The sequence below is a fragment of the Balaenoptera borealis genome, assembly GCF_965194805.1.
Source record: "Balaenoptera borealis genome assembly, chromosome: 1".
In the NCBI taxonomy this organism is placed as follows: Eukaryota; Metazoa; Chordata; class Mammalia; order Artiodactyla; family Balaenopteridae; genus Balaenoptera; species Balaenoptera borealis.
In genome coordinates this window covers 44558143-44583320 of record NC_138860.1, presented here as the reverse complement: position 1 = coordinate 44583320, position 25178 = coordinate 44558143, and the positions used below count along the sequence as shown (strand labels likewise).

General features: G+C 34.3%; 1 protein-coding gene across 1 annotated transcript in view; it reads right to left on the bottom strand.

Moving 5' to 3' along the window:
- Window positions 1-25178, bottom strand: part of PDC (phosducin) — a 43536-nt gene extending 18358 nt beyond the window's left edge. The window contains exon 1 of the mRNA XM_082402309.1: window positions 559-25178. Within this exon, the coding sequence (XP_082258435.1) occupies window positions 559-619 (61 nt within the window). The 5' untranslated portion in view covers window positions 620-25178. The remainder of the gene's footprint in view (window positions 1-558) is intronic.

Below are 25178 nucleotides of genomic sequence, written 5' to 3'. Positions count from 1 at the left end.
ATTCCTCCGTTTGGTTTTATTCTTATTGATTTGTAGAAATTTTAGTATATATTAGGAAATTCACCCTTTGTCAGTTAGTTGCAAATGTTTTTCCTCAATTTGTTAAATTTTTTTTGGATTTTGCTCCTGGTGACTTTTACCAGATAGCAGACATTTGCTTCCCCACTTTCCTTCCTCCCTTCCTCCCTCCCTTCCTTCCTTCCTTCCTTCCTTTCCTCATTTCTATAGCTGAATTTATCAATCTTCCTTTATGGTTTCTTGGTTTTGTGTCATACTTAGAAGGTATTCCAAACACTGCCACTATGAAATTAGTTTTCATGCATTTTTATTTAGTACTCATATGAATTCATTCAAACTCAAATCGACATCTAATTAAAACTGTTCTAAAACTATTTGATTTCACATTAATTTATCCAGTCAAATATTTTTTAGATGATTCCATCAACCCATTCAAAGGTATTACTTAAATTTCATACTGAATACTGGCAATAAGAACATTAGAGATCTCCAGATCTAATTTTAATTTTATAATTATTTTTTTCTTTTAACTTTGCTTACCTGTGTGTGTGGCCTGTCCTTCAGAGTCTTCCTCCAAACTTTGCCTTTTGGCTCCTTCCATTTTAGAGATTCAGATTTGATATAATCTATAGGATAAACAAAGAAGTAATGACGACAGATGAATTCTAGGAGAAATATATGTATATATTCTGCTGCCAGGTTCCATGTAAGTTAAGGGTTATGACTAAGTGATGCAGTGTTTAGTTTTCTATCTACCTTGTAAAAGCACATTAATTTAATATTTGTGTCCTTAAAGATATTTGGACCTAAGAATTTTACATAATTTATAGTTTGTCTTTTTTGTACTTAAAAAGCCTTCAGCTTGGGTCTTTGTACTTAGTAAACATTATTTATTACTGATTTTCTTTATTATTACTGTTTGTTACTAAATTTCATAAAATTATATTCTAATCATTTTATATAATAATAATGTTTTAATTAATAATAATTATATACTTACTATGAACATTTGTATGTGCCAGGCATTGTACCAATCATTTTATTGTGTCAAAAGTCACTTAATTCTCACACAACCATGTGTAGCAGGGACAATTGTTAATGCCAAGTGAGGAAGGTGAAGGACAGGGAGTTTAAGTTTTACTTGCCTAAGATCACATAGTAAGTGGTGGAGCAAGTGTTTGAATCTACATTTGATTTTAGAGCTGTCTTAAAGCATTACACTATTAATGGAAGTTAAGATACTGTATCATTTTTTCTCAGTGTGATTTGACAAATCCAGCTTCTGAACTGGCATTAAAGAACTATGATCTAAGGAATAGTGTGATTCGAAGCCTAACACTATAACTTCTCTCCATACCATAAAGCACGTTTTGGTGACGTTACCCACCAAGCAAATGAAAACAGCCAGTAACTATGCCTATAGAATTTTGAGAAGCTAAAATTTGTCACAAAATCTATCAAAAGCACATGGAGTTTTATTCTTAGGAAACTCCCTGATGCCTTCATGTAGAACCTATTTATTCTTAGTTCACATTCAAATCCAACTTATTTGCCTATTTATTTTTCCTTTATCTGGAAAACTCTATTATACATACTAACACATTCCCCAAGAAGGTCCATATAGTTGTGACTTTCTTGAATTTTTCAAGTCAAAGAGGGTATACTGACAGGGGATATGCTATCTTTTTACTCTTTCTCCTTCTTCTACCCTTTCCCCTTTGCCTCTTTCTTTCAAAGTCAGTTATTTTTAAATAAATAAATAAATTTATTTATTTTTGGCTGCATTGGGTCTTCATTGCTGCTCATGGGCTCTCCCTAGTTGTGGAGAGCGGGGGCTACTCTTCGCTGCGGTGCTCGGGCTTCTCATTGCAGTGGCTTCTCTTGTTGCGGAGCATGGGCTCTAGGTGCGCAGGTGTCAGTAGTTGTGGCACACAGGCTCAGTAGTTGTGGCACACAGACTTAGTTGCTCCATGGCATTTGGGATCTTCCCGGACCAGGGCTCGAACCCCTGTCCCCTGCATTGGCAGGTGGATTCTTAACCACTGTGCCGCCAGGGAAGTCCTCAAAGTCAGTTTTAAGCAATGATATCACCCAGCTTATGCTTTGATCCCATCTTAGTTTTTTGTTGATAAACACTGAGCTTGGTCTGTTTGGTGATTTCCCAAGGCACAGAATGGTAAAACAGAGCTCTTTGTCTTGATTCCTTTTTGGCTGGGACTTCTGCCCCCAACATTTGGACTGGTATCTTAATTTTATTGTTTCCCTCATTACAGTTCCTACCCAGAATCACTGGAGGTCAAAGGTCTTTGCCAATTTGTTTTGCCAATTTGAACAAGAAAAGACTTTTAAGAGAAGGCTGTCAAAGGAATGCCAGTCCATTCCACAGTATTTATGTAGCTATAAATGTAATAGAGAATTTTAAATCTGAATGGATTTAGTAGTGAAAAAGAATAAAAGAAAATGAAAATAAGAGAAAATGGAAATAAATAAATTGTTGGACAAAAGAGGCTACTTAATTACTTAATGCAATTATTTAAAAATAATTTTTACGTCTAAGAAAAATGAGTATTATAAGTTTGCTTCAAAAGACCACTACAGAACAAAGTAATGGATACTTTTTCATAACTTCAATAGCTATTTAGTCCCCAGAAAAGTAGAGACTCAAGACAGTCTCTTTTATTTTGCAAAAGTAGATTAATAATTTGGGGTAGGTACTATTCACAATAAATATAAATAAGTTTAAATAAAAATAATTTTATTTCAAATGGTGAAGAGACAGAAGCATAACTTATTTCTTGACCTGTTTCTTGCCAACCTAGTTGGCAATCTAGTGGAGAAAAAAAGAAATTTCACTTTTCAAAAAGACTTTCACCAATTTCAAGGAATCCCTTTACTGAAGAGATAATCCAGTTACATGGGGGAAAACCTGTTTCATTGATTGGATTAGCGTATGTTAAGAATAGACTATGGGCCAGGCATTCCGCTGGGCTCTGAATTACATGAAGAACAAAACTCTTCTAGTATGGTATTCACAAATACTAAGACTGAAGTCAGCTGGGTTACCTATGTAGTAAAAGACAGAGTCTGTTCCTTACCTAATGCCCCCATTTGAGTAAGAGTACAAAGATTGGTGAAATTTACTACTAAGGGAACCAGTCAACAGAGACAGAAGTTTGAAGAAAAATATTGAAATATGAGGCATATTTGCTTGCACTGCTTGAAGACACTGTAGAGGAACACACAAGTCTATTGTAATTAGCTATTGATATATTTGACCTGCCCACCTGTTAATATCCCCTGTCATTAACTTACTATGGAGCTTTCTGATTATCTCAAATAATTTATCTTCTTCAAAATTTGCTTTAATATCCTAAAATTAATCCAGTTAGTATTTGGAAGGTGCTCAGATGCTTACACATAGTAAGTGCTATATAAGTCTGTAAAATAAAATAAAAATATATCTTTTACATTTCTATCTTTTATGTTTCCATATATAATGTAACAGTCATTTTAAAAATATGATCAATATTTGGCTTGCAAAGGTATTATTAGTGGCTAAAAAAATTCCATGTCTGCTTTAGGTTAAAGGATTTAAAGTAACAATAGGATTATTACAAGACTTTGGGTTATTGTAAACACATGCTGTGTGATTGGAAATTAGTGATAAAGTAGGGCAAGAAGACAAAATAATCTGCTACCTTCCCCAAGATTTACTGTGGTTCAAGAGTTACTGTATTTTCCATATGATATATTATAAAAATCTGTGATGTTGTTCCTTTCTGATTTTAGACAGTTATAATACTGTTTCAATTAATGAAATCTGTGTTAAGTAAAAATTGTGTTTGGATGACCTTTGACAGAATGTCACTCACTCAAATGGGTACTACCAAACTCTTTTTTTTTTTTTAAATCTTTATTGCAGTATATATAATTGCTTTACAATGTTGTGTTAGTTTCTGCTGTACAACAAAGTGAATCAGCTATACGTATACATATATCCCCATATCCCCTCCCTCTTGCACCTCCCTCCCACCATCCCTATCCCACCCCTCTAGGTCATCACAAAACATTGAGCTGATCTCCCTGTGCTATGCAGCAGCTTCCCACTAGCCATAAATTTTACATACCAAACTCTTCAAAAGTAAAAGTAAAGTTAATATTGGTGAGAAATATAGTTTAAAAGCATAATTCTACCAAGTTAGTGTTTATTTTCCTCTTAGTTTAGGATTTTAATAGTAGTTTAAAATAATAGCTTATGTGGGATAAGATTTTTCGAACTTTGTCCTCAAAACTCTAACACCTCCCATCCATGGAATAGAAATTATTAAGAAATAAAATGACACAATTTAAAACAATTTTTCTTTTAGTTCCTGTTTTGCACATAATAGTGATAATCTAGAATAGAAAGGAAGTAAGTAAAATTCTTAAGTATTTGTTTTAAAAAACTCTCTAAAATCCCCAAATCCACCCCTAAAATATTTCATTATCATCATTATTCTTGTTCACATGATACCGTGATGATGACATTTGTTTATCATTTCATATATGTTGATCTAATCTAATCAGAACATCTAGTTTAGAATTTACTGTAGATTCTCAGTGTTCCAGAAGAGCTTTGCTTTCAATACTAACTGTTGTAATTTACTGGTAGGTTTTCAAATAGTGGGCTCATCTCATCACTGTACCTTAAACTGATTTTTCTCCTAGCATCCACAGCAATTTATAGAACTTATTTTTACATGCTTTACTACTGTAAGTTCTTCCAGGACAGAGACTAGTCTTCACTTGTCATTGCCTTACTTCTTATAACTGTTTCACATGTTATAAAAAATCCGTAAATGACAGCAGCAATTTTGAAAGAATCTAAGTGCTAGGTACTTTATACACACTGTTTTAAATTTTCACAGAACAATTTTCCTCATTTTTCAGATGTGAATTCTCAGGCTCTGTGAGCTTCAGTGACTTGCCAAAGCTCACAGAGGTAGTATGGAGTAGATAGAGCTAAATTTCAAATCCAGGTTTCTCTGACTTTCAAATCTCTAAAATACTTATTTTTTCCACTATGCCATCACCTATTTAATAGCATGCTTAATGAATGAATGAATGAAACAAATCAACCTAATTTTTGCATAAGCATTAAAACCAAGATGAGAATATGAAAAATAACAGATCAATAAGTCACCATGTCCTTGTTCTTTGAGATAGTGTTTATTCTAATGATATATTTCTTGAGATAGTATTTATTTAAATTATATTTTTCTTGAGATAGTACTTATATGAATTATATATGTCTCTGTTTTGGATTAAACCTCATTCATTTATACTAAATGTAATAGAAGAGTCTATTTATTTCAAGTTATCTGAATTAATTCTAAATGACTGATAATGACTGGAAAGTTAGTACAGAAGACAAAATGGCTTTGCCTGCTGTTGGTTCTTGACAATCATACATACTGATTGAGAATTTATCATCAATCCTATGTCTCTGGATCACTCATAAAAAGCAAGTGTAATAGGCAATATACAACAATTATGTATCAAAATAAAACTACAAAACGCTCTTTATAGAACTACTCTTGCTTGTGTGGCAGAATTAAGGAAATGTTACACTGAGCTTTGTGTGGAGATTTGTGCAACTAAGTGAGGTACTTCACTCAAGGACTCACCTCAACCTTTTTAAAAGAATTAATTCTGTACTCCAAAGAATGACATTTGAATTTTTAAATGTAATTGAAGTAACAATTCTATGGCTTCAGCAATCTTTAAGATCAATTTCTAAAATTAAGCCTGTTTCTTAGTCCTGTTTTTATGTAGCTCAACTTTTATATAAAAATCTTCTCAATGTGTGGCATATCTTTGGAAACTAACACTTTAGTCTTTCAAACTTTATGCCACTTTTCTATTTGTCAAAACTCACACGTAAACATAGTTTCCTGGTAACTGAGTCTTCTTGGGCTGCTATAACAAAATATTACAGACTTTGAGGCTTAAACAACAGAAATTTATTTTCTTACAGTTCTGTAGGCTATAAGTCTCAGATCAAGGTCTGACAGGGTTGGGTTCTGGTGAAGCCTCTCTTCCTGGCTTACAGACAGCTACCTTCTTGTGTCTTATATGACAGAGAGAGAAGGAGCTCTGGTGTCCCTTCTTGTTAGGACACTAATCCTATGGATCAGGGTCTTACTCTCATAACCTCATTTAACCATTAATTATTTCCTTATTAATTACTATCTCAAGATACCATCACATCTGGGGTTAGGTCATCAACATATGAATTTGGGGGGACACAGTTCAGTTCATAGCACCTGGTTCTTACTTTTGTAAAGAATTATCTACATTATGTAATAGATGGTGGCCACTATTTCTGTGCTTTGGGCCTGAATAGCCCATCTTTTCCTTAATTTCTAAAGCTTTGGGGCCTCTGTATGTCTCAGGGTTCCCCATCTATCCTTTAAGAATTGCAGGTAGGGAAATGAGGCATAACTAGGATTATGTTGTCCAATTTTTGGATTGCTTATTAGTTCTTTCCTTGTTTCTGGACCTGCATTCCTGGGATGCCACAGAAGGTCCTATAAAAATATAGGCCCGGAAACCCCTACATATCAAATAATACAAATGCCAGTTATTTTCTTGGCCAGTCTCTGGGTTGTTCTGATGTCCTTAGGAAAATATTGGTGTTCTATACTAATTGCAATACAATCTAGAGTGTTGTGTAAAAGTAAATCAGAAGAGTGATACATAGACTTTGGTTAGAATGTATGGGTTCACCTTGATCTAGGTCAGATCAAATAACTAGTTGTAGATCTAAGAATACACTGTGTATCAGTATTTTTCATATAGAGGGAAAAAAACTGTTTTAAGCATTACAAAAACTATTATTTTCTGTTGAGAAATAAAAGCTATAAATGCCAGGGTGAAGAAAAGGCGCAATAGAATTATTCCATTTTATTTAGTAGGGCTGAGGTTCAGGTAAATGTGTTTTCATTCTTTTTCTTTTTTTAATTGTAGTTTAAGGTTTTAGATTCTGTATTCTGATACTGGTTTCCTTAAGTACAAAGTAAAGAGGTTAAATAACCAAAGATTAAAATGAACTTCCTATGACATACATGACATCTTTCCATGGACATAAAAAATATAAAAAACAGAGCATTAAAGTATCTTCAATGTGAAATATTCAAAATATTTTTTTGTTGTCGTGCAATTTAAAACAAATAACCTTCCCTCTCTCTTATACATGAATGCATATGTTCCCTTCTGGAAACATGGAATAAGAAGCTGTTTTAGAGAAGGTGCTATACTAAAAATGACATTATTTTGTCTGAACATGATTAGTCATGGGATGTAAATAACCAACTGGGAGTAAAGTACTGAAGTGCTTGATTAAAATAATTCTTTAACTTAACTGAAGTGGAATGTAGCAAATTATCTATCTTTAAGGCATACTTGGAACATACTGTGTTATTAGGTGGCTGAAACCAAGCAAAACTGCTAGGTGAGAAAAATCTATAGAAATTCTGCTTCACCTTCACTTTTGATAGAAACCTAGATTCTGTGTCTTGGTCTATGCTCCATAAGGGTAATACACTGGGCTGCTCACCCTTGCAGGGCTTCATGTTCTACCCTTTTCCACCTCTAACCATACATCTTTATAGATCTGTGCCTTCCTTTGTTTTTCAAGGTGACTGTGAGCTAATCTGATCAACTAAGCCGGGTTAATGTTCTCACCAGTGCTAATATATTAATGTCAGATGCCTTAAGCCCTGCTACGACTGACTTCCCCAATGTCATATTGGGCTCCTGTAGAAAACAGTTCTGCTTTTTCTTTCTTATTAAAAAAAAGTCATCAGTGGTGGGAATTTCACATCAGATAGGTCTGACAGCACCACCTCAGATCATGGGAGATATTACTGGGCTTGTGAAGACTGCATTATCTCTCAAATCACAAAATTAACTCTGATGATTTCACCCAAGCCATAATTTCCTCTTTCTCTACCCCACCCCACTCTTTTATTTACTGACTTTGAGAACTAGAGATTTTTAGTAAGAGTGATGTGGTCTTAGGTTTAATATTAATATAGAGGGGATTTTATGCCTCATAATATATCAGTTAATTTCTTGAATTACTCTCAAATTGGTTTATTTATATATGTCTTCTACCCAGTGAGGAATTAGCTTCTTGTGGGCAGGAACCATGCATTGCAATGTTTCCAAGTGACAGTATAGCATAACGATTAACAACACATAAACACTTGGGTTCAAATCTAGCTCTGCCAGTTATTGGCTGTGTGACCTTGAGCAAATCACTAAAATTCTCTGTACTTTAGTTTTCTTATCTGTAAAATTGGGGTGATAATAGTGTCTACCTCAAATGACTGTGTAAGGATTAAATGATATAAAATGTATTATATAAAATATATAGTATTTAATAGTAGGGACTTAATAAGTATTGAGTAGAATGATAATTAATAAATAATTTAAAATTTTAGATACTAGAACCAAATATTTAAAATTAATAACAGACATTGTCAAACTAATATAAATTTCATTTTGGAATCAATATGTATATGCACTGCTTATGTCTAATTATCTCCCTCACTCAAATATATGTGTGTATGTGTGTGTGTTGTGTGTGTGTATGTACATATCCACATTCATATTGTACATTTATCTCAAAGCTGTTTTACATTCTCCTGTCTCATTACTGACTAAGGTCCTTTACCATCATACTTTGATTTACTTCTAGTAAGGTCTGTTTGCCACAAGGCATTTAAGAATGTGAAACCTGAAAAGGAGATTAATTTGAAGTCATGAAATACAGGCTAATAAAATGTACATGAAATTGCCTTGAAAACAATAGGAAAAAGGTTTTCTGTAAATGTGTACATATGTGGAAAATGGGAGGTATTAATTCAAATGTGACATTTTTGTTTTCCAATGAATTATCTCTCTAACTCTGATTTTTCAGCTTGTAAGTGATTTTCTGTTTGAATTTCCTTTCAGCATTTATGTCATAGTGATTCATATATATTTTCTGAATTTCAGTTGTCTAGTAGAGTAAGACTTTAAAGAGACAGTAACAACACTCGAGATTTCTGCTGCCACCTTTAGTCACTCTAGTTGTTAATTTGGGGGTAGGTCAACTTTTACATTTTTATATCATAAGGAGAGTTTTCTTTAGAAATAAATCCCCAGAAGCATGAATGGAACATAGGACACACCATCCTCAAAACGGCTGTAACAAATAATGCTGAGCAAATGGTTGGCTCTAAGCAAATGTTCCTTTTCTTTTCTTTACATATAAAACTCACATATTGATGCTATTGAAAACATCCCTTACTTTATTTTTTACTTTTTTCCTCCCTAGTGTCTAAAGTTTATAATAACATTGATAGAAGAACTGTGATAGAAACTTTCATGTAAGATACTGCAGAGCAGATAGAATGCTTTCTTAGCTTCTACCTTTCTCAAATAGTTTTGATTTGTCAACAAATGAGACAGGCAAGTGAGAGATGTAGGGAGGCTTTTGAACAATTTGTATGTCAGGAATGTATAACAAATAACAATCATATTTGTCAACCAGTATCATCAGTAAAAAATATTCTGGGAAAATAGGAGCTTTCAAATTATAACTGAATTATTGCTCCTAACAAATGAAGAAGACATTAACTTATCCAGGTTTGCTCTTACTACATACAGATATTCTCTTACTTGTTCTGAAGAAAATAGAAATGTCAGAATCTGGTGGGAAATTCAGAGCATATATATCTTGTTTTGAATAATCTCTGTATCTTGTAAAAACACTATACCAGGACATACTATTTGAATTCCATTATAGACATCACAGATGGTTTATATATATATTTGACAATAACTTATGTAATATTAAATCCAGTTTACAAACATAATATTTAGGCAAAAAATTGCTGTGGAGAATTAAGTGATCTCTAAAATTTTTTCTAGCTTTAACATTAGGTAATTCTAAGTAGCATGCATAATCGTCAAAAAAATATATATATTTAAAATGGATGCTATAATTAAGAGCTATTTTTGCAGTTAATAAAAATATTCCATGGCAAAAGAATGGGAAAACCTTACTTCATTCATTTTCATGATGCAAACTGTAAGGTTTATTAGTAATAATAATCACCTCCACAGGAGCAAAATGCCAAAAGAAAAAAACTGAAAGAAAAATTTTACCTAATTTAACAAATATCAACAAACTCCATGTGTTTTCTTTTAAAAACATCATTTCTGTCTCATTAAATTTTTGAAGTAAACTTCTTGAAACAGACATCATTTTCCCACTTTAAAAATTAAAAAACAAAACACAAAACAAAAAATATAATATCAAGAAGAAAGCCCAAGAACACACAACTTGTTAAATATTTGGTTCAGAGGTCTGAGAGTGCTTTAGTGCTGAACGTTAATACTCCCTCTCACAGCTTGGGAGTCAACTCTTCAAATACAAAGTTCAAGGAATCATCACTTCTTTCTGTCAGTTCTCCCTTCACTCAAAGGAAGGACTGAAGAATTGTAAATTTCAAAATTAATACTCTATTCATGGTTTTAACTTTCTAGAATATCAGACTCAAGATTGTGTGTTTACTCTGAGCTTACATTAGTGAAGATGACTGGTGCAAATTACTTTAAAATGGAAAGATACACAGTATTTAATTATCTTCATAGTAGATAAATATTACTTAATGTTACTTTGCAATATTTTAAAAGAACACACAATAATATATAAACAGTGAAATCATTATTTTTCCCCTAAGGTAAAAATGTAAAAGTTATATTATCAAGAAGACTACCTGTAGACTCACAGTTTAGTGCCTGGTGTCCTCGATTGTGTTCAGTGGGTAAGAATTACTGTCTGCTGAACTCCTCTCGAAGTGGAACAGGTTTAAGCTCAGATTTAAGATCCCTGGATATTGATGACCTTTACAGAAATAGCTCTGAACAAGTAATAGGATTGAGGTAAGAGAATTAACAAAGCCTGTTTATTAACAGTAAGGCAAAAACAAAAAAATAAATTGAAAAAAACCAAAGAGCTTCAAGTCCTGTGGTAAATACAATCTTTGCCCCACCAATTTTACATTATTTGAGGAAAAAAATTGATATTATCTCTTTTTAGCATAGACTGATAACAATTCTCAGAAATTCACTTGTCATCTTCTGAAAGAAAAAATTAGTTTTTCTGATCAAGAAATTTGTCTTGATCCAACAGTAATAACTATCCTTCTCAACAACTTCTTCTGGCATGGTCCATCTTTTCCTTTTAAATTGGTCAAACAACTATTTTCTTCTCCCTTTTTAGTGCCCTGAAATATCTTGTGTATTAAAATCTCTGGTAATCTTTATTCTTTTGTTTTGGAAAAAAAAATCCTGGAAAAGTTCAAATACAGTTTTCAGTAATGTTAATGACTTTTGCCTTATATCTTCCATCTGCTTTATTGTATCTTTCCTAGTTCTTGTTTGTATCATCATGTTAGTCATTTCACTGTTCTTCCATGTGCCATTCAAAACAATGAACTTTTATTCAAAAACAATTTATTGACTGCCTCTTTGCTAGGGGATGCTTACCAAAAGTGTTATTGCAGTCTTTGGAAATTAGACTTTTGCAATGAGCTCATTGGTTCAAGGCTACCCCATAGAATGTATATTCTTTGATCTAAGAGTAGTCAGCTTATTTATAGTTTACAAGATGCACCAGATGGCTGAGAGACAGCAAGTACATGAATATTTATTTATTACAATAAAATGAATATGTATTCATTAGTCCCATAAACATGTATTGAGCACCTATGTTGTGTCAAGCAAGCACTACCTAGGCACTGAGGATGCAAAGAAAATTAGACCCTATTCCCTATATCATGAGGTGCACAATGAAGTGTTTAATTACTACAAAATTGGGAGTATGTAACAGTACATTTGATCCAGTTGCTGCAGTCATGAATTGAGCAATTTTTGTAAATCATAAAAACTTACCAAAAAGAGTCAAAGCCCACAAGGTCCATTATTTCACTTATATGATTCCTGACTGATGTAAAAATATTTAAGAGTAGTAGAATTATATGTTGAGATTTTATATCCGATTCTAAGGAGACTGGAATACTGTCACTTTACAAATCACAAACATTATAAACTACCTGAAAATGTCTTACAAAACAAGAAAAGTATTAATAATTAGCACACTTTCTGAGTACTCACCATGCCAGGTGAGGTACTATATGTTTGCATCATTTAATCTTCATAACAGTCCTCTAAGGTAAGTCAAGTATAATTTTACAGATAAGGAAACAGGTTTAAATAGGTCTTGTAACTTATTCAATTTCATGCATTTATTCCCAAATGTTTGTGGAATGCCTACTATATGATAAGCACTCTTCTGTGGACAAGATATATGGTAGCAGACAAAACAAAGTTTTTGTGTTCAAACATTGACATTATGTCTATGAAGAATACAGGTCTGGAATTCATGTCTGATTTAATTCCAGGGCCCACACTATTAACCAGTAATCCATCCTGCCTACGGCAGATTAAACATCCTTTAAAAAGATGAAATTATAGAATCTTCTTTAAACAGTCTACAGTGCAGGTTTTCTGGTTCCAGAGCTATCACATATCTACCTTCCCCATTTTTTCAAGTATGAGAAGGTTTATTGTAAGGTAGAGTTGATGAAAAAGAATGGATTCCTTAGGAACTCAAGGACAGCACACACTCTGGCCCTAGGAGAATGGAATGGTCGTTCAGAAGCTTGGAGGATACAATGCTTCTCTAAGCATCTCAGCAACAGAGGTCTACTGATATTCCCAGTAGGGCTCCACCACCAAGGTTGTGGTCGTCTCCCCATGGCTGATCCTTGCTGTCAGTAATGACACTTACATGTTTCTTCATGTTCGTGTATCTTTTCTCTACTTTACAGTCTCTGCTTACTCATAGTTTATATTTCTTTATATGTTCAGTTTCTCATGACCCCCTCATGGCCTTGATTCTATTTCTGAGTCCCTATCTATGGGAATTCTTCAAGCTTTAACACCTATGATAACTGCTTGGTTATTTCCATGTTCCAAAATAATATTATGAGATAATCTGATTGGTTTAGCTCAAACCATTTTGCTTCAAGTCACTTCACCCAATGGATTGGCATAATTTGGCAAAGGTCACGCCCTTAGTTTAATCAGCTTTAGCCAGAAGGCAAGGTTATGTGATCTACATAGGGCTACCTCTTCAGAAGGGGCTGGGGCACTTTTGGTTATAAAGGCCATAGGTGAGTGACATCATTTTTACTAAAAATAAATCCTTCCTTATTTTGAGCTCGAAAACTTCTCTCTCACTCTTCAAATAGCAGAATAACATTTACAGCTGGGAGGAAATTTTGGAAACTAGACCAAAATGCTGAAGTGACTTACCAGAATGAAATAGTGCTGTTATCTCTTTTGTTTAGTATTTTATTTCCCTTTCCAATACGTGTTTGTCTCTTTATTTAACTTTTATTTTCCTTGATTGAGGAAATGAAAGAAAAGTAAGAATTTCATGGTTCTCTTTCTCTTTGCAATTTACTATTCTTCTAAAGAAGAGACTGACATCTTCCTTCATTGTCTTGCTCTGGACATAATTCTAAATCTCCTTTTGTTCTTAGCAATTTAATGAAACCTAGTCTATTTTGGACTGTAGTATTTCTAAGATTATTTTATCATACTTAATTGCGTGCCCTCTTTCCAAAGATACCCTTTAACAAATCTGAGTTCATTTGGACGCTCCCTGTGATGCTACACAATCACCCACTTTATCTTTCACCTTTCCAAGAGATAAGTGGAGATGGTTATTGTCAGAATTTTAGTTTGTCATCTCCAGATTACTTTTCCTTTTAGAGTCTTGGGCCATAGAATGATATCTGACTCTTTTCTATGAGTCTGCAGTTATGTATTCTCCTGTACCCAGCCTTTCCTTTCTTTTCCCTGGTAAGTTCTGAAGTCCCTTGGTTATTTCCTTTTGAAGGTTTCCAACATTTTCTTGTTACTTGATGGTTTTTCTTTGCTGGTCAGAATTAACTCTGGGGTAGCAATTTACTTAGTTTCAATCCTCTATCTTCTGAAAAATATTGTCAACAAAAGTAATCAAGACATTTTCATTTGCACTGAAGGAAGCGACTAAAAAGTGGACTCTCCATTAGTTTTATAATCTGTATAGGGAACATTCCAGTCTCTCATTTTATCTGTGCTGTACATGTCAACATCACTATCATCTTATTTCTGCTGCTTTTTTTCCTCATACCTTAAGATATTTACCTTCTTAGGCACATAGATTTCCAAATGTTTCCTTTCTGGGGGACATATGGAATAATCTTCCTCACCTTCAGATTAACTTATGTTTTTAAACATGCTTTATTGGGTTTTTTTCCTGAGTTCTGTTACACCAAATGTTGGAAAATTCCAAGACATGTTTACTTGTTTTTATTGAAACTTTAAATTTATTACTTATGGTCCACATATCAGTGTATAGAAATAGATTATGTGTGATACAGTGGAGAAATAGTGGACTTGGAATCTAAGTTAGAATGCTAATTGTCATTTCTTGGCTGTGTGATCATTAATTAGCTAGTAAACCTCTCTAAAACAGCATCCTCAGTAAAATGGAGGGAATAGCAGGTTTCACATATTGTTGTGAGGATTAAATGATATAATAGTATAGTGTCACAATTTCTAAAGTCCCATGTAAATATGCTATCATTATTTACAATTTGTTTCCAATTATTTTGAATTTTCTTTGAATTCCTATGAATCTTTACCACTGCTCTTCTTTTGGTTATATTCCTGATGGCTTTCAAGAAGTACAGCCTACAGCCTACTGCCCATGCTCCACAACTAGAGAAGCCACTGCAATGAGAAGCCCTCGCACTGCAGTGAAGAGTAGTCCCCGCTTGCCACAACTAGAGAAAGCCTGCATACAGCAATGAAGACCCAACACAACCAAAAATAAATAAATAAACTAATTAATTAATTAATTTTAAAAAAGCAGTATGGTGCTGGCAAAATACAGACCTATAGACCAATGGAAAAGGAATAGAAAGCCTAGAAATAAACCCATGCATATACTCTCAAGTGATCTTCAACCAGGGTTCCACGAATACGTAATAGGGAAAGGATAGTCTCTTCAACAAATCATTACTGGAAAAACTGAATATCCACATGGAAAAGAATGATATTAGACTCTTATCTTATACCATACACAAAAATCAACTCAAAATTGATTAAAGACTTAAATGTTAGACCTGAAACTGTTAAACTCCTATAAGAAAACATAAGGGAAAAACTTCATGACATTGATCCTGGCAGTGATTTCAGGGCTATAACATCAAAAGCATAGGCAAAAAAGCAAAAATAGACAAGTGGGACTACATCAAACTAAAACATTTCTCCACAGCAAAGGAAACAATGAACAGAACTAAAAGACAACCTATAGAATGGAGAAAAATATTTGCAATCCATGTATCTGATAAGGGGTTAATATCTAAAACATACAAGGAATTCCTTCAACTCAATAGGAAAAAGACATGATGTCAATAGACATTTTTCTAAAGAAGATATACAAATGGTCAATAGGTATGTGCAAAGTTGCTCAACATCACCAATCATCAGGGAAATGCAAATAAAAATCACAATGAGATATCACCTCACACTTGTTAGGATGGCTATTATCAAAAAAACAAAAGATAACAAGTGTAATTGAACATGTAGAGAAATTGGAACTCTTGCACACTGTTGGTGGGAATGTTGAATGGTTCAGCCACTATGAAAGACAGTATGGAGGTTCCTTAAAATATTAAAAATTGAAATATACTATGATTCAGCAATCCTGCTTCTGTGTATTTAGCCAAAAGAATTGAAGTCAGAATATTGAAGAACTATTTGTACTCCCATGTTCATTGCAGCATTATTCACAATGGCTGAAATGTGGAAACAACCTAAATGGCCATCAATGGATGAATGGATAAAGAAAATGTGGTATATACATACAATAAAATATTATTCAGCCTTACAAAAAAGAAGGAAATCCTGTCATATGTGACAACATGGATGAACCTTGAGGACATTATGCTAAGTGAAATTATCTAGTCACAGAAGGACAAATACTTCATAATTCCACTTACATAAGGCATCACAATAGTCAAACACATAGAAGCAGAGACTAGAACGGTGACTGCCAGGGGCTGGGAGAAGGGGGAAATAGGGAGTCACTATTAAAATGGTATAAAGTTTCAGTTATGCAAGATAATTAACTTATAGAAATCCGCTGTACAACGTTGTGTCTATAGTTTACAGTACTGTATTGTACACTTAAAAATTTGTTAAGAGGATAGATCTCATGTTAAATGTTCTTACAATAATAATAATAATAATAATACAATGGCAGCAAATCAAAGGACAAGACAAGATCACCTGAGGACTATTTTTTCTCCTAAAGCTTTGTATTCAGTCATGTTAAGGGAAGTCACCTGTTGGTCTTCCAAGGTACTAAAAATAAAAATTAGGAACAAAGTAGAGCAAAATTGATGACAAACTTTTTTTTACTATTCTTTCTCATCTGTTATTCTGGCTTCATTTTGTTTGTTTGCTTGTTTGGGGGCAAAATCTTAAATTAATTCTCTTAGATGGTACCAGTAAAACCAATTTTTGAATATTTTTTTAAAGAACAACTTGGAATGGGCCATTTCTTTTTGGTCTCATTCCTGAAATAGGTCACAATATTTTTAATGACAACTTTAAAATGTTTCTTTTATCTAAACTTATATAACATTCTCAATAATTTTCTGTAAAATTATTGTAAAATGTCTTTTTGGTGGTCTGAATCCTGGTTGTGCATCAGAATTGTCCTTGGAGACTTTGGAAATACACATTTCTGGCCCCTGGTGGTTATGATTCAATGAGCCCTGGGTGGGTCCTACATTTTTAAAAGAATTTCCTAGGTGTTTCTAATATACTTCCAAATTTAAGAACCACCATTCTAATATCCGATAGAGGCTATTTTTGCATCCCTTCACCCCAGGTAATAGCAAAATAGAAAGTTTGTTGAACTGGCCAACAGAGATGTTAATGCGGAAAGCCAATGACAGTCTCTTGCCTTATTCCTGCCCAGACTATATGGAATGTATATTTTCTACATTATTTTAGCCAAAATGTATTGAAATTAATTTATTTAAAAAAAAAAAAAAAAAGCTCTTGCCAGAGAGGTTCTAACTCTTTCAAAGTTTTTTCTTTATTTGATCAGTTTGACAGAACATGAGACTGTCAGTCTGATCATCTGAATCTGCATCTCAGTTCTCCTAATGATGCTATCTGCTTAACCCCTTGGGCCATATTTCAATTTGTACTGAGAAATTACAGGTTTATGATATCTGTAAATCAATCATTTTCATTTTCAAACATAGGGGATTTTTTTAAAGTTATCTCTTTTTGAAGTGTTGCTTTGAGTTGCTTTCAGTCAGAGGATGTGGTTTGTATGACAAAATCTGAAATTTATTGAAACAAAGACTTCATTTATGACCTAGTAAATATTTTTCCTATTCTTGAAAAAACAATTTTCTGTTAACTGTTGAGTTCTACATTCTGTATACGACCATGAGATCAAGTTTGCTTCTTGTTTGCTAGTTGTTCATATTTCTTATATACTTACTACTTTTTGTTAGTTTGATCTGTTATTATCACAACTATGGTTATGAATTTAACATCTGATCTTTACACTTTGGTCAATATTATTTTGAGGCTCCATTTTTTATGTGTACATAAATTTAAAATTGTTAAAGCTTCCTATTTAATTATTGTTTATCATATGTATTAACCACTTCTATATATAACAATTCTTTTCTGTCTTAGTGCCTATTGGTAGTTTTTGCCTGAGTTGGCTTTTCTCATATTTTTACTTTTAATATCCTTATGTTTCATGCATGTCTCTTTTAAATAACATATAGGTATATACTGTCTTTTATCCAGTTTACTAATGTCTCTTTTTTAATTAGAGCACTTAGTCCATGTACAGTTATCGTGACTACTCATATATTTAACGCTTATCTTATTTTGTGCTCTCCATGTGTTCTGCTTTTTTTTTTTTTTAAAGGAATTCCTTTATTTTTATTTATTTATTTATTTTTGGCTGTGTTGGGTCTTTGTTTCTGTGCAAGGGCTTTCTCTAGTTGCGGCAAGCGGGGGCCACTCTTCATCGCAGTGCGTGGGCCTTTCACTATCGCGGCCTCTCTTGTTGTGGAGCACAAGCTCCAGACGCGCAGGCTCAGTAGTTGTGGCTCATGGGCTTAGTTGCTCCGTGGCATGTGGGATCTTCCCAGACCAGGGCTCGAACCCGTGTCCCCTGCATTGGCAGGCAGATTCTCAACCACTGCGCCACCAGGGAAGCCCCTGTTCTGCTTTTTAATGATATTTTCTTGATTTTATTTTTGCCCTTCTCACTCATATCCAAACTTTGTTTGAGTTGATTATATTCTTTAATACCTTTTAATTTCTTCCTCTAATTTAGAAGGCATATATAAGACACTCATTTAAAAAAAATCTTTTTCTGAAATTTACTCAAAAGGTGCACATACCAAAAGCTCAATGAATTTCCATGTTTTACTACCAGTCTCCACTTGTCCTTCTCCAAGAGCAACCATTATCCTAAACCATAGATTTTATACTTATAATGTATATTATGTATAAAATATTTACATACATAAATGGCTCTTAAGCATAAGAAAATATGTTCAACTTTATGCATAATATGAGAAATAAGAAACATGAAAAATTAAAATTACACTAAGATACCATTTCTCACTTATCTGATAAGCAAAAATTTTAAAGCTTGGCACCTGTGGATAACAGTCACTTTTATACATTACTGTCAGGAATGCAAATTGGTACAAAATTTATGGAGGGATGTTTGGTAATACCTAATAAAACTTCATATGCTCTTACCTTTCAACTTAAAAATTCCATTTCTAGGCATTTATCCTGAAAATTATCTCCAACTATAAGAAAATTAATATGCAGAAAATTATTCATTGTGGCATTGCTATTAATTGCACAATATTAGAAACAATATAAATGTTCATCTATAGGAGATTGTTTAAATAAACAATGGTACATCCGTATCATGAAGTACTTTGGAAATTTAAAAGAGAAAGCTCTCTAAGGTTGATATGGAGTGATTTGCAGGATTTATTGTTTAGTGAGAGAAGAAAAGTAAAAACTGTAAGTAGGGCTTCCCTGGTGGCGCAGTGGTTAAGAATCTGCCTGCCAATGCAGGGGACATGGGTTCAAGCCCTGGTCTGGGAAGATCCCACATGCTGCAGAGCAACTAAGCCCGTGCACCACAACTACTGAGCTTGCGCTCTACAGCCTGCGTGCCACAACTACTGAAGCCCATGCGCCACAAGAGAAGCCACCACAATGAGAAGCCTGTGCACCACAATGAAGAGTAGTCCCCGCTCGCTGCAACTAGAGAAAGCCCACAGAAAGCCCGCACGCAGCAACGAAGACCCAACGCAGCCAAAAATAAAATAAATAAATTAAATAAATAAAAAAAGAGAAACCTATGCTAAGCCAATAAATTCATCATAAAAATAATCCTTAAAAAGTGTAAGTAGTACATAGTATGCTATCTTTTGTGTAAGAAAGGAGATATAAGAAAATATACATGCACCTGTTTATTTTTCCAAAAAATAAACACAAGAAGGAAAAGCTAAGAAACTAAAAAGATTGGCTATCTACTGGGAATGAGCAGGAATGAAGGTTTGGGGATGAGAGAGTGACTCATCTCCAAGTATAATATTTCATACAGTTTTGACTTTCATAATCACACTAATATTTTACATACTCAAATGAAACCCACAAAGTAAAGTAAGGCCAGTAAGAATGAGGGGAATCTAAAATGGAATACAAACAGAAAAAAGTGGAATTAAGCAGTTTCAAATGAGAAGTAGAACCACATTGAAGGTGAGAGGCAATGAGGCCAGGTAAATTTTGGATACAGTATTTTGAAAACTTAACCTTAGAATAAATGCCAAAAGAACTGTACACAAATATTGAACTCTAGTCAGTAGGACTGTTTTTTGCAGTGTTGTGGGTAAGCAATCTATTACTACTTTATGCAAACAGGTATATACATTGAGGGTAAAAGAAGTCTAACTTATCACCATGGTTGACAGGAGTACAACTATGCACTGGGGGAAGATTAGCATGAAGCCAGTGATTTTGGATCGGGATTTGAGGTATCAGTATGAATTCATGGTTTGTTCCATATCTATCTATCTGTCTGTCTATCTATCTATCTATCTATCTATCTATCTATCTATCTATCTATCTACCTATCTATTATCTATCTATCCATCTACTATCTATCATCTTCCCACCTACCTAGCAGTGTGCAAGTGTATATATACAAACACACATACATACATTTTCTAGCTCTGTGTACTGAGGGCATAGAAACAACATTCCTGTATCAATGAGGACTACCCAAATCCTGGTTTCTAAATAACATCTTCACTAAAAGGAGCCAGGGCTCCCTGAAAAAGAAATAAGAGCTGGATCAGAGAAACTATTGCATAAAATGAGCCTGGGATATCATCTTATGCCAAAAATTAATGAATGTTCAAAAATCAGGGGAGGGACTTTCCTGGTGTTCCTGTGGTTAAGACTCTGTGCTCCCCATTCAGGGGGCCTGGTTTCGATCCCTGGTCAGGGAACCAGATCCTGCATGCCGCAATGAAGATCCCGTGTTCCGCAACTAAGACCCAGCGCAGCCAAATAAATAAATATTTTTAAAAAATCTGGGGAACTGTTCAAATGATACTGGAACTCACTTGAAAGAGCCCCACTGGTCAAATCTGGGACAATTTAAGCACCGAAATAAATAATGATAATAATGGATTATAATCTATAGAATAAAATAAGGTTCTATGACTGTGTTCTGATATAAATGAATGAATTAGAAATAAATAGAGGAGAAGGAAAATCCCGTCTTTAGAATAAAATGCCAATCAACATATAGTAGGAATGAAGGAGTTTAAAAAAATCACTATTTGGTAACCATCATAGTAATATTTATTTTTACTGGTGTAAAACAACCAACATCCAATCTATGAGTTGGGAATTTAAGCAGAGCATAGTAAGGATGGTTCATCCCTACTCACCAAGTCTGGAGTCTCAACTGAGGTAGCTCAAAAGAGGATGTCTGGAATGGCTTGACTGGGACCCTATGTCTGGGATCTTGGTTCTTCTAATACATGGCATCTGCTAGGACTATAATGCCCAAGATGGTAGCTTCACTCACATGTCACATGTTGCCTGGGCTAGAATAGCCAGGGTTTGCTGACATCTTCTCTCTACATGCTGTTCTCAGGACCATCGGACTTCTTTACATAGCGAGAAGTAATAACAAGTTCCAAGAGACCAGGAGGAAGCTGCAAAGCTTCTTACAGCTTAGCCTCAAAAGTCCAAAATCACTTCTGTGACATTCTATTGGTCAAGAAAGTCATTAAAATCAGCTCAGATTCAAGGAGAGGGCAAGAACAGACTTAGCTTCTTGATGGGGGAATGGCATGTATGTACAAAAGGAAGGAATTGATGGTGTTACCTTGGAGACAAGGTACCACATTGAATAGCCTTCTTTAACTAGATTTTTCACTCAGCTCTCAGTCTTGGAGAGCTACCCAAGTTAGTTCTTATAGATCCTTTCTATTTATTCTCATTGTTGCATAATATCTACCAAGACTATACCACATATTTAGACATTTGCTCCTTTAGGGACATATAGGTGGTTTCCATTTTTCTTTTTTAAAAATCGTTATTGAATATGTTTTTTCTTGTTTATGTTCCAGTACTCCTAAGGTTAATACTGAGAAGTGAAATTACATTTTTAGCATCATTGAATATGAACATATTCGATAGATACTATCAACATGCCCTCTCAACTGGCTCATCTAGTTTGTATTTCCCTATGAATGCACGATGGTACCAGTTTCCCTAATAATCACTTGATACTATCAATCTTTTAAATGTGTGCCAATTTGATTCATGAAAGATGGTGTCTCACTCTTTTATTAATTTTTATTTCACTGACACTATTAAAGCTTATTTACTATTGGATTCATTCTTTTGTGAATTGCCTGTTCATGTCCTTTGCCCATTTTTCCACTGTAATTTTGTAATGTTTCTATTTATTTGTAGAAATTGTTTGTCTATTCTGGATTCTAATTCTCTTTCTCTGACCTATTTAGAGCAGGTTTTGATGAAAGCCAGGATCCTGGCTATATGACTGGAGTTCAAATGAAGAAGAAGGCTCAGAGCTAAGAAACTCAGGGTCTGGAATTACTGCATCAACTTCATAATTTAGCCAAAAATTGTATTCCAGAGTGAACCAGATTCCCGAAGCTTCCTCAGATAGAACCCCATCCTTGAGATTACATATTATACGCTTGAAGGTGTTTCTAAAAGTGTGGTTCTCAAATAGTAGCCTCAGAACCTGGGTGCTTGTAAAAAATACAGGTTGCTGGACAATGTCTCAGGCCTACTACATCAGAATTTTGTGGGGTGGGTCCTAGAAATCTGCATTTTTAACTAGCTATTTACTACTAACCACTAAAGTTTGAAAATCACTACCCTGAGCATGAGCCAGAAACTTACATTAAGACTGGAGGAGAAAGAGAAGTGTACCACCTCTCTGGTTTGCTATGGGAAGGAGAAATAGAATCACATAATCATAGAATCAGAGCTAGGCTCATCTCAGAGATCACCTAACCTAGTGACTCTTAAACATAATTGGCATCAGCATCACCTGGAGAGATATATCCAGGCCAATTAGGTCAGAATCTCTGGAGGCTGGACAGATATCAGTATTTGTAAAAAGCTATGTTGTAACTCATGCATCCAGAGTCAAGAAACCATTGGCCTAAATCAAGCCTTTTACTTTATAAAAAAGGAAACTCAGGCCACATGAGTTTACATTAGGTGTCTAAGGTCTCACAAATTCTAGTGGCCAAGAACTTACCTGTCCTGATCAGATGTTCAGTGTTCTCTCTATTATTTAACAGTTCTTCTAGAAGGGCTGATTTTGGCTGGAAAGTGTTAATGCTGGAAATACTTACTTTGAGAATAAAGTGTTTTCCTAATATTAGTAAATGTTCCTTTCTAAAAATAAATTCTGTATTTAAGGTCTGTATTTCTATAAGAACTAAAAGGGAAAAGCTTCCGGACCTCTGACTATAACAGTATTACCGACAGGAAGCACAGCTATAATTACACATAAAGCTCTTTCCATTATCTATTTTTTACTCAAGTGATTTTGAAAACCAATCATTACACATCTCTAATGAGTAACCAATCGGGACCTAAATATCAGGACCTAAATACTTGTATTACACATGATGAAAAATCTGAAAGAGAAATTAAGGAAACACTCCCATTTACCATTGCAACAAAAAGAATAAAATACCTAGGAATAAACCTACCTAAGGAGACAAAAGACCTGTATGCAGAAAACTATAAGACACTGATGAAAGAAATTAAAGATGATACAAACAGATGGAGAGATATACCATGTTCTTGGATTGGAAGAATCAGCATTGTGAAAATGACTATACTACCCAAAGCAATCTACAGATTCAATACAATCCCTATCAAAACACCAATGGCATTTTTCACAGAACTAGAACAAAAATTTCACAATTTGTATGAAAACACAAAAGACCCTGAATAGCCAAAGCAATCTTGAGAAAGAAAAATGGAGCTGGAGGAATCAGGCTCCCTGACTTCAGACTATACTACAAAGCTACAGTAATCAAGACAGTATGGTACTGGCACAAAAACAGAAATAAAGATCAATGGAACAGGATAGAAAGCCGAGAGATAAACCCACGCACCTATGGTCACCCTATCTTTGATAAAGGAGGCAAGAATATACAATGCAGAAAAGACAGCCTCTTCAGTAAGTGGTGCTGGGAAAACTAGACAGCTACATGTAGAAGAATGAAATGAGAACACTCCCTAACACCATACACAAAAATAAACTCAAAATGGATTAAAGACCTAAAGGTAAGGCCAGACACTATTAAACTCTTAGAGGAAAACACAGGAAGAACATTCTTTGACATAAATCACAGCAAGATACTTTTTGACCCACCTCCTAGAGAAAGGGAAATAAAAACAAAAATAAACAAATGGGACCTAATGAAACTTAAAAGTTTTGCACAGCAAAGGAAACCATAAACAAGATGAAACGACAACCCTCAGAATGGGAGAAAATATTTGCAAATGAAGCAACTGACAAAGGATTGATCTCCAAAATTTACAAGCAGCTCATGCAGCTCAATATCAAAAAACAAACAACCCAATCCAAAAATGGGCAGAAGACCTAAATAGACATTTCACCAAAGAAGATATACAGATTGCAACAAACACATAAAAGGATGCTCAACATCACAAATCATTAGAGAAATGCAAATCAAAACTACAGTGAGGTATCACTTCACACCGATCAGAATGGCCCTCATCAAAAAATCTACAAACAATAAATGCTGGAGAGGGTGTGGAGAAAAAGGAAACCTCTTGCACTGTTGGTTGGAATGTAAATTGATACAGCCACTATGGAGAACAGTATGGAGGTTCCTTAAAAAACTAAAAATAGAGCTACCATATGACCCAGCAATCCCACTACTGGGTGTATACCCTGAGAAACCCATAATTCAAAAAGAATCATGTACCACAGTGTTCATTGCAGCTCTATTTACAATAGCCAGGACATGGAATCAACCTAAGTGTCCATCAACAGATGAATGGATAAAGAAGATGTGGCACATATATACAATGGAATATTACTCAGCCATAAAAAGAAATAAAACTGAGTTATTTGTAGCGAGGTGGGTGGGCCTAGAGACTGTCATACAGAGTGAAGTAAGTCAGAAAGAGAAAAACAAATACCATATGCTAACACATGTATATGGAATCTAAAAAAAAAAAGGTTCTCATGAACCTAGGGGCAGGACAGGAATAAAGACGCAGACATAGAGAATGGACTTGAGGACATGGGGAGGGGGAAAGGTAAGCTGGGACGAAGTGAGAGAGTGGCATGGACATATATACACTACCAAATGTAAAATAGATAGCTAGCA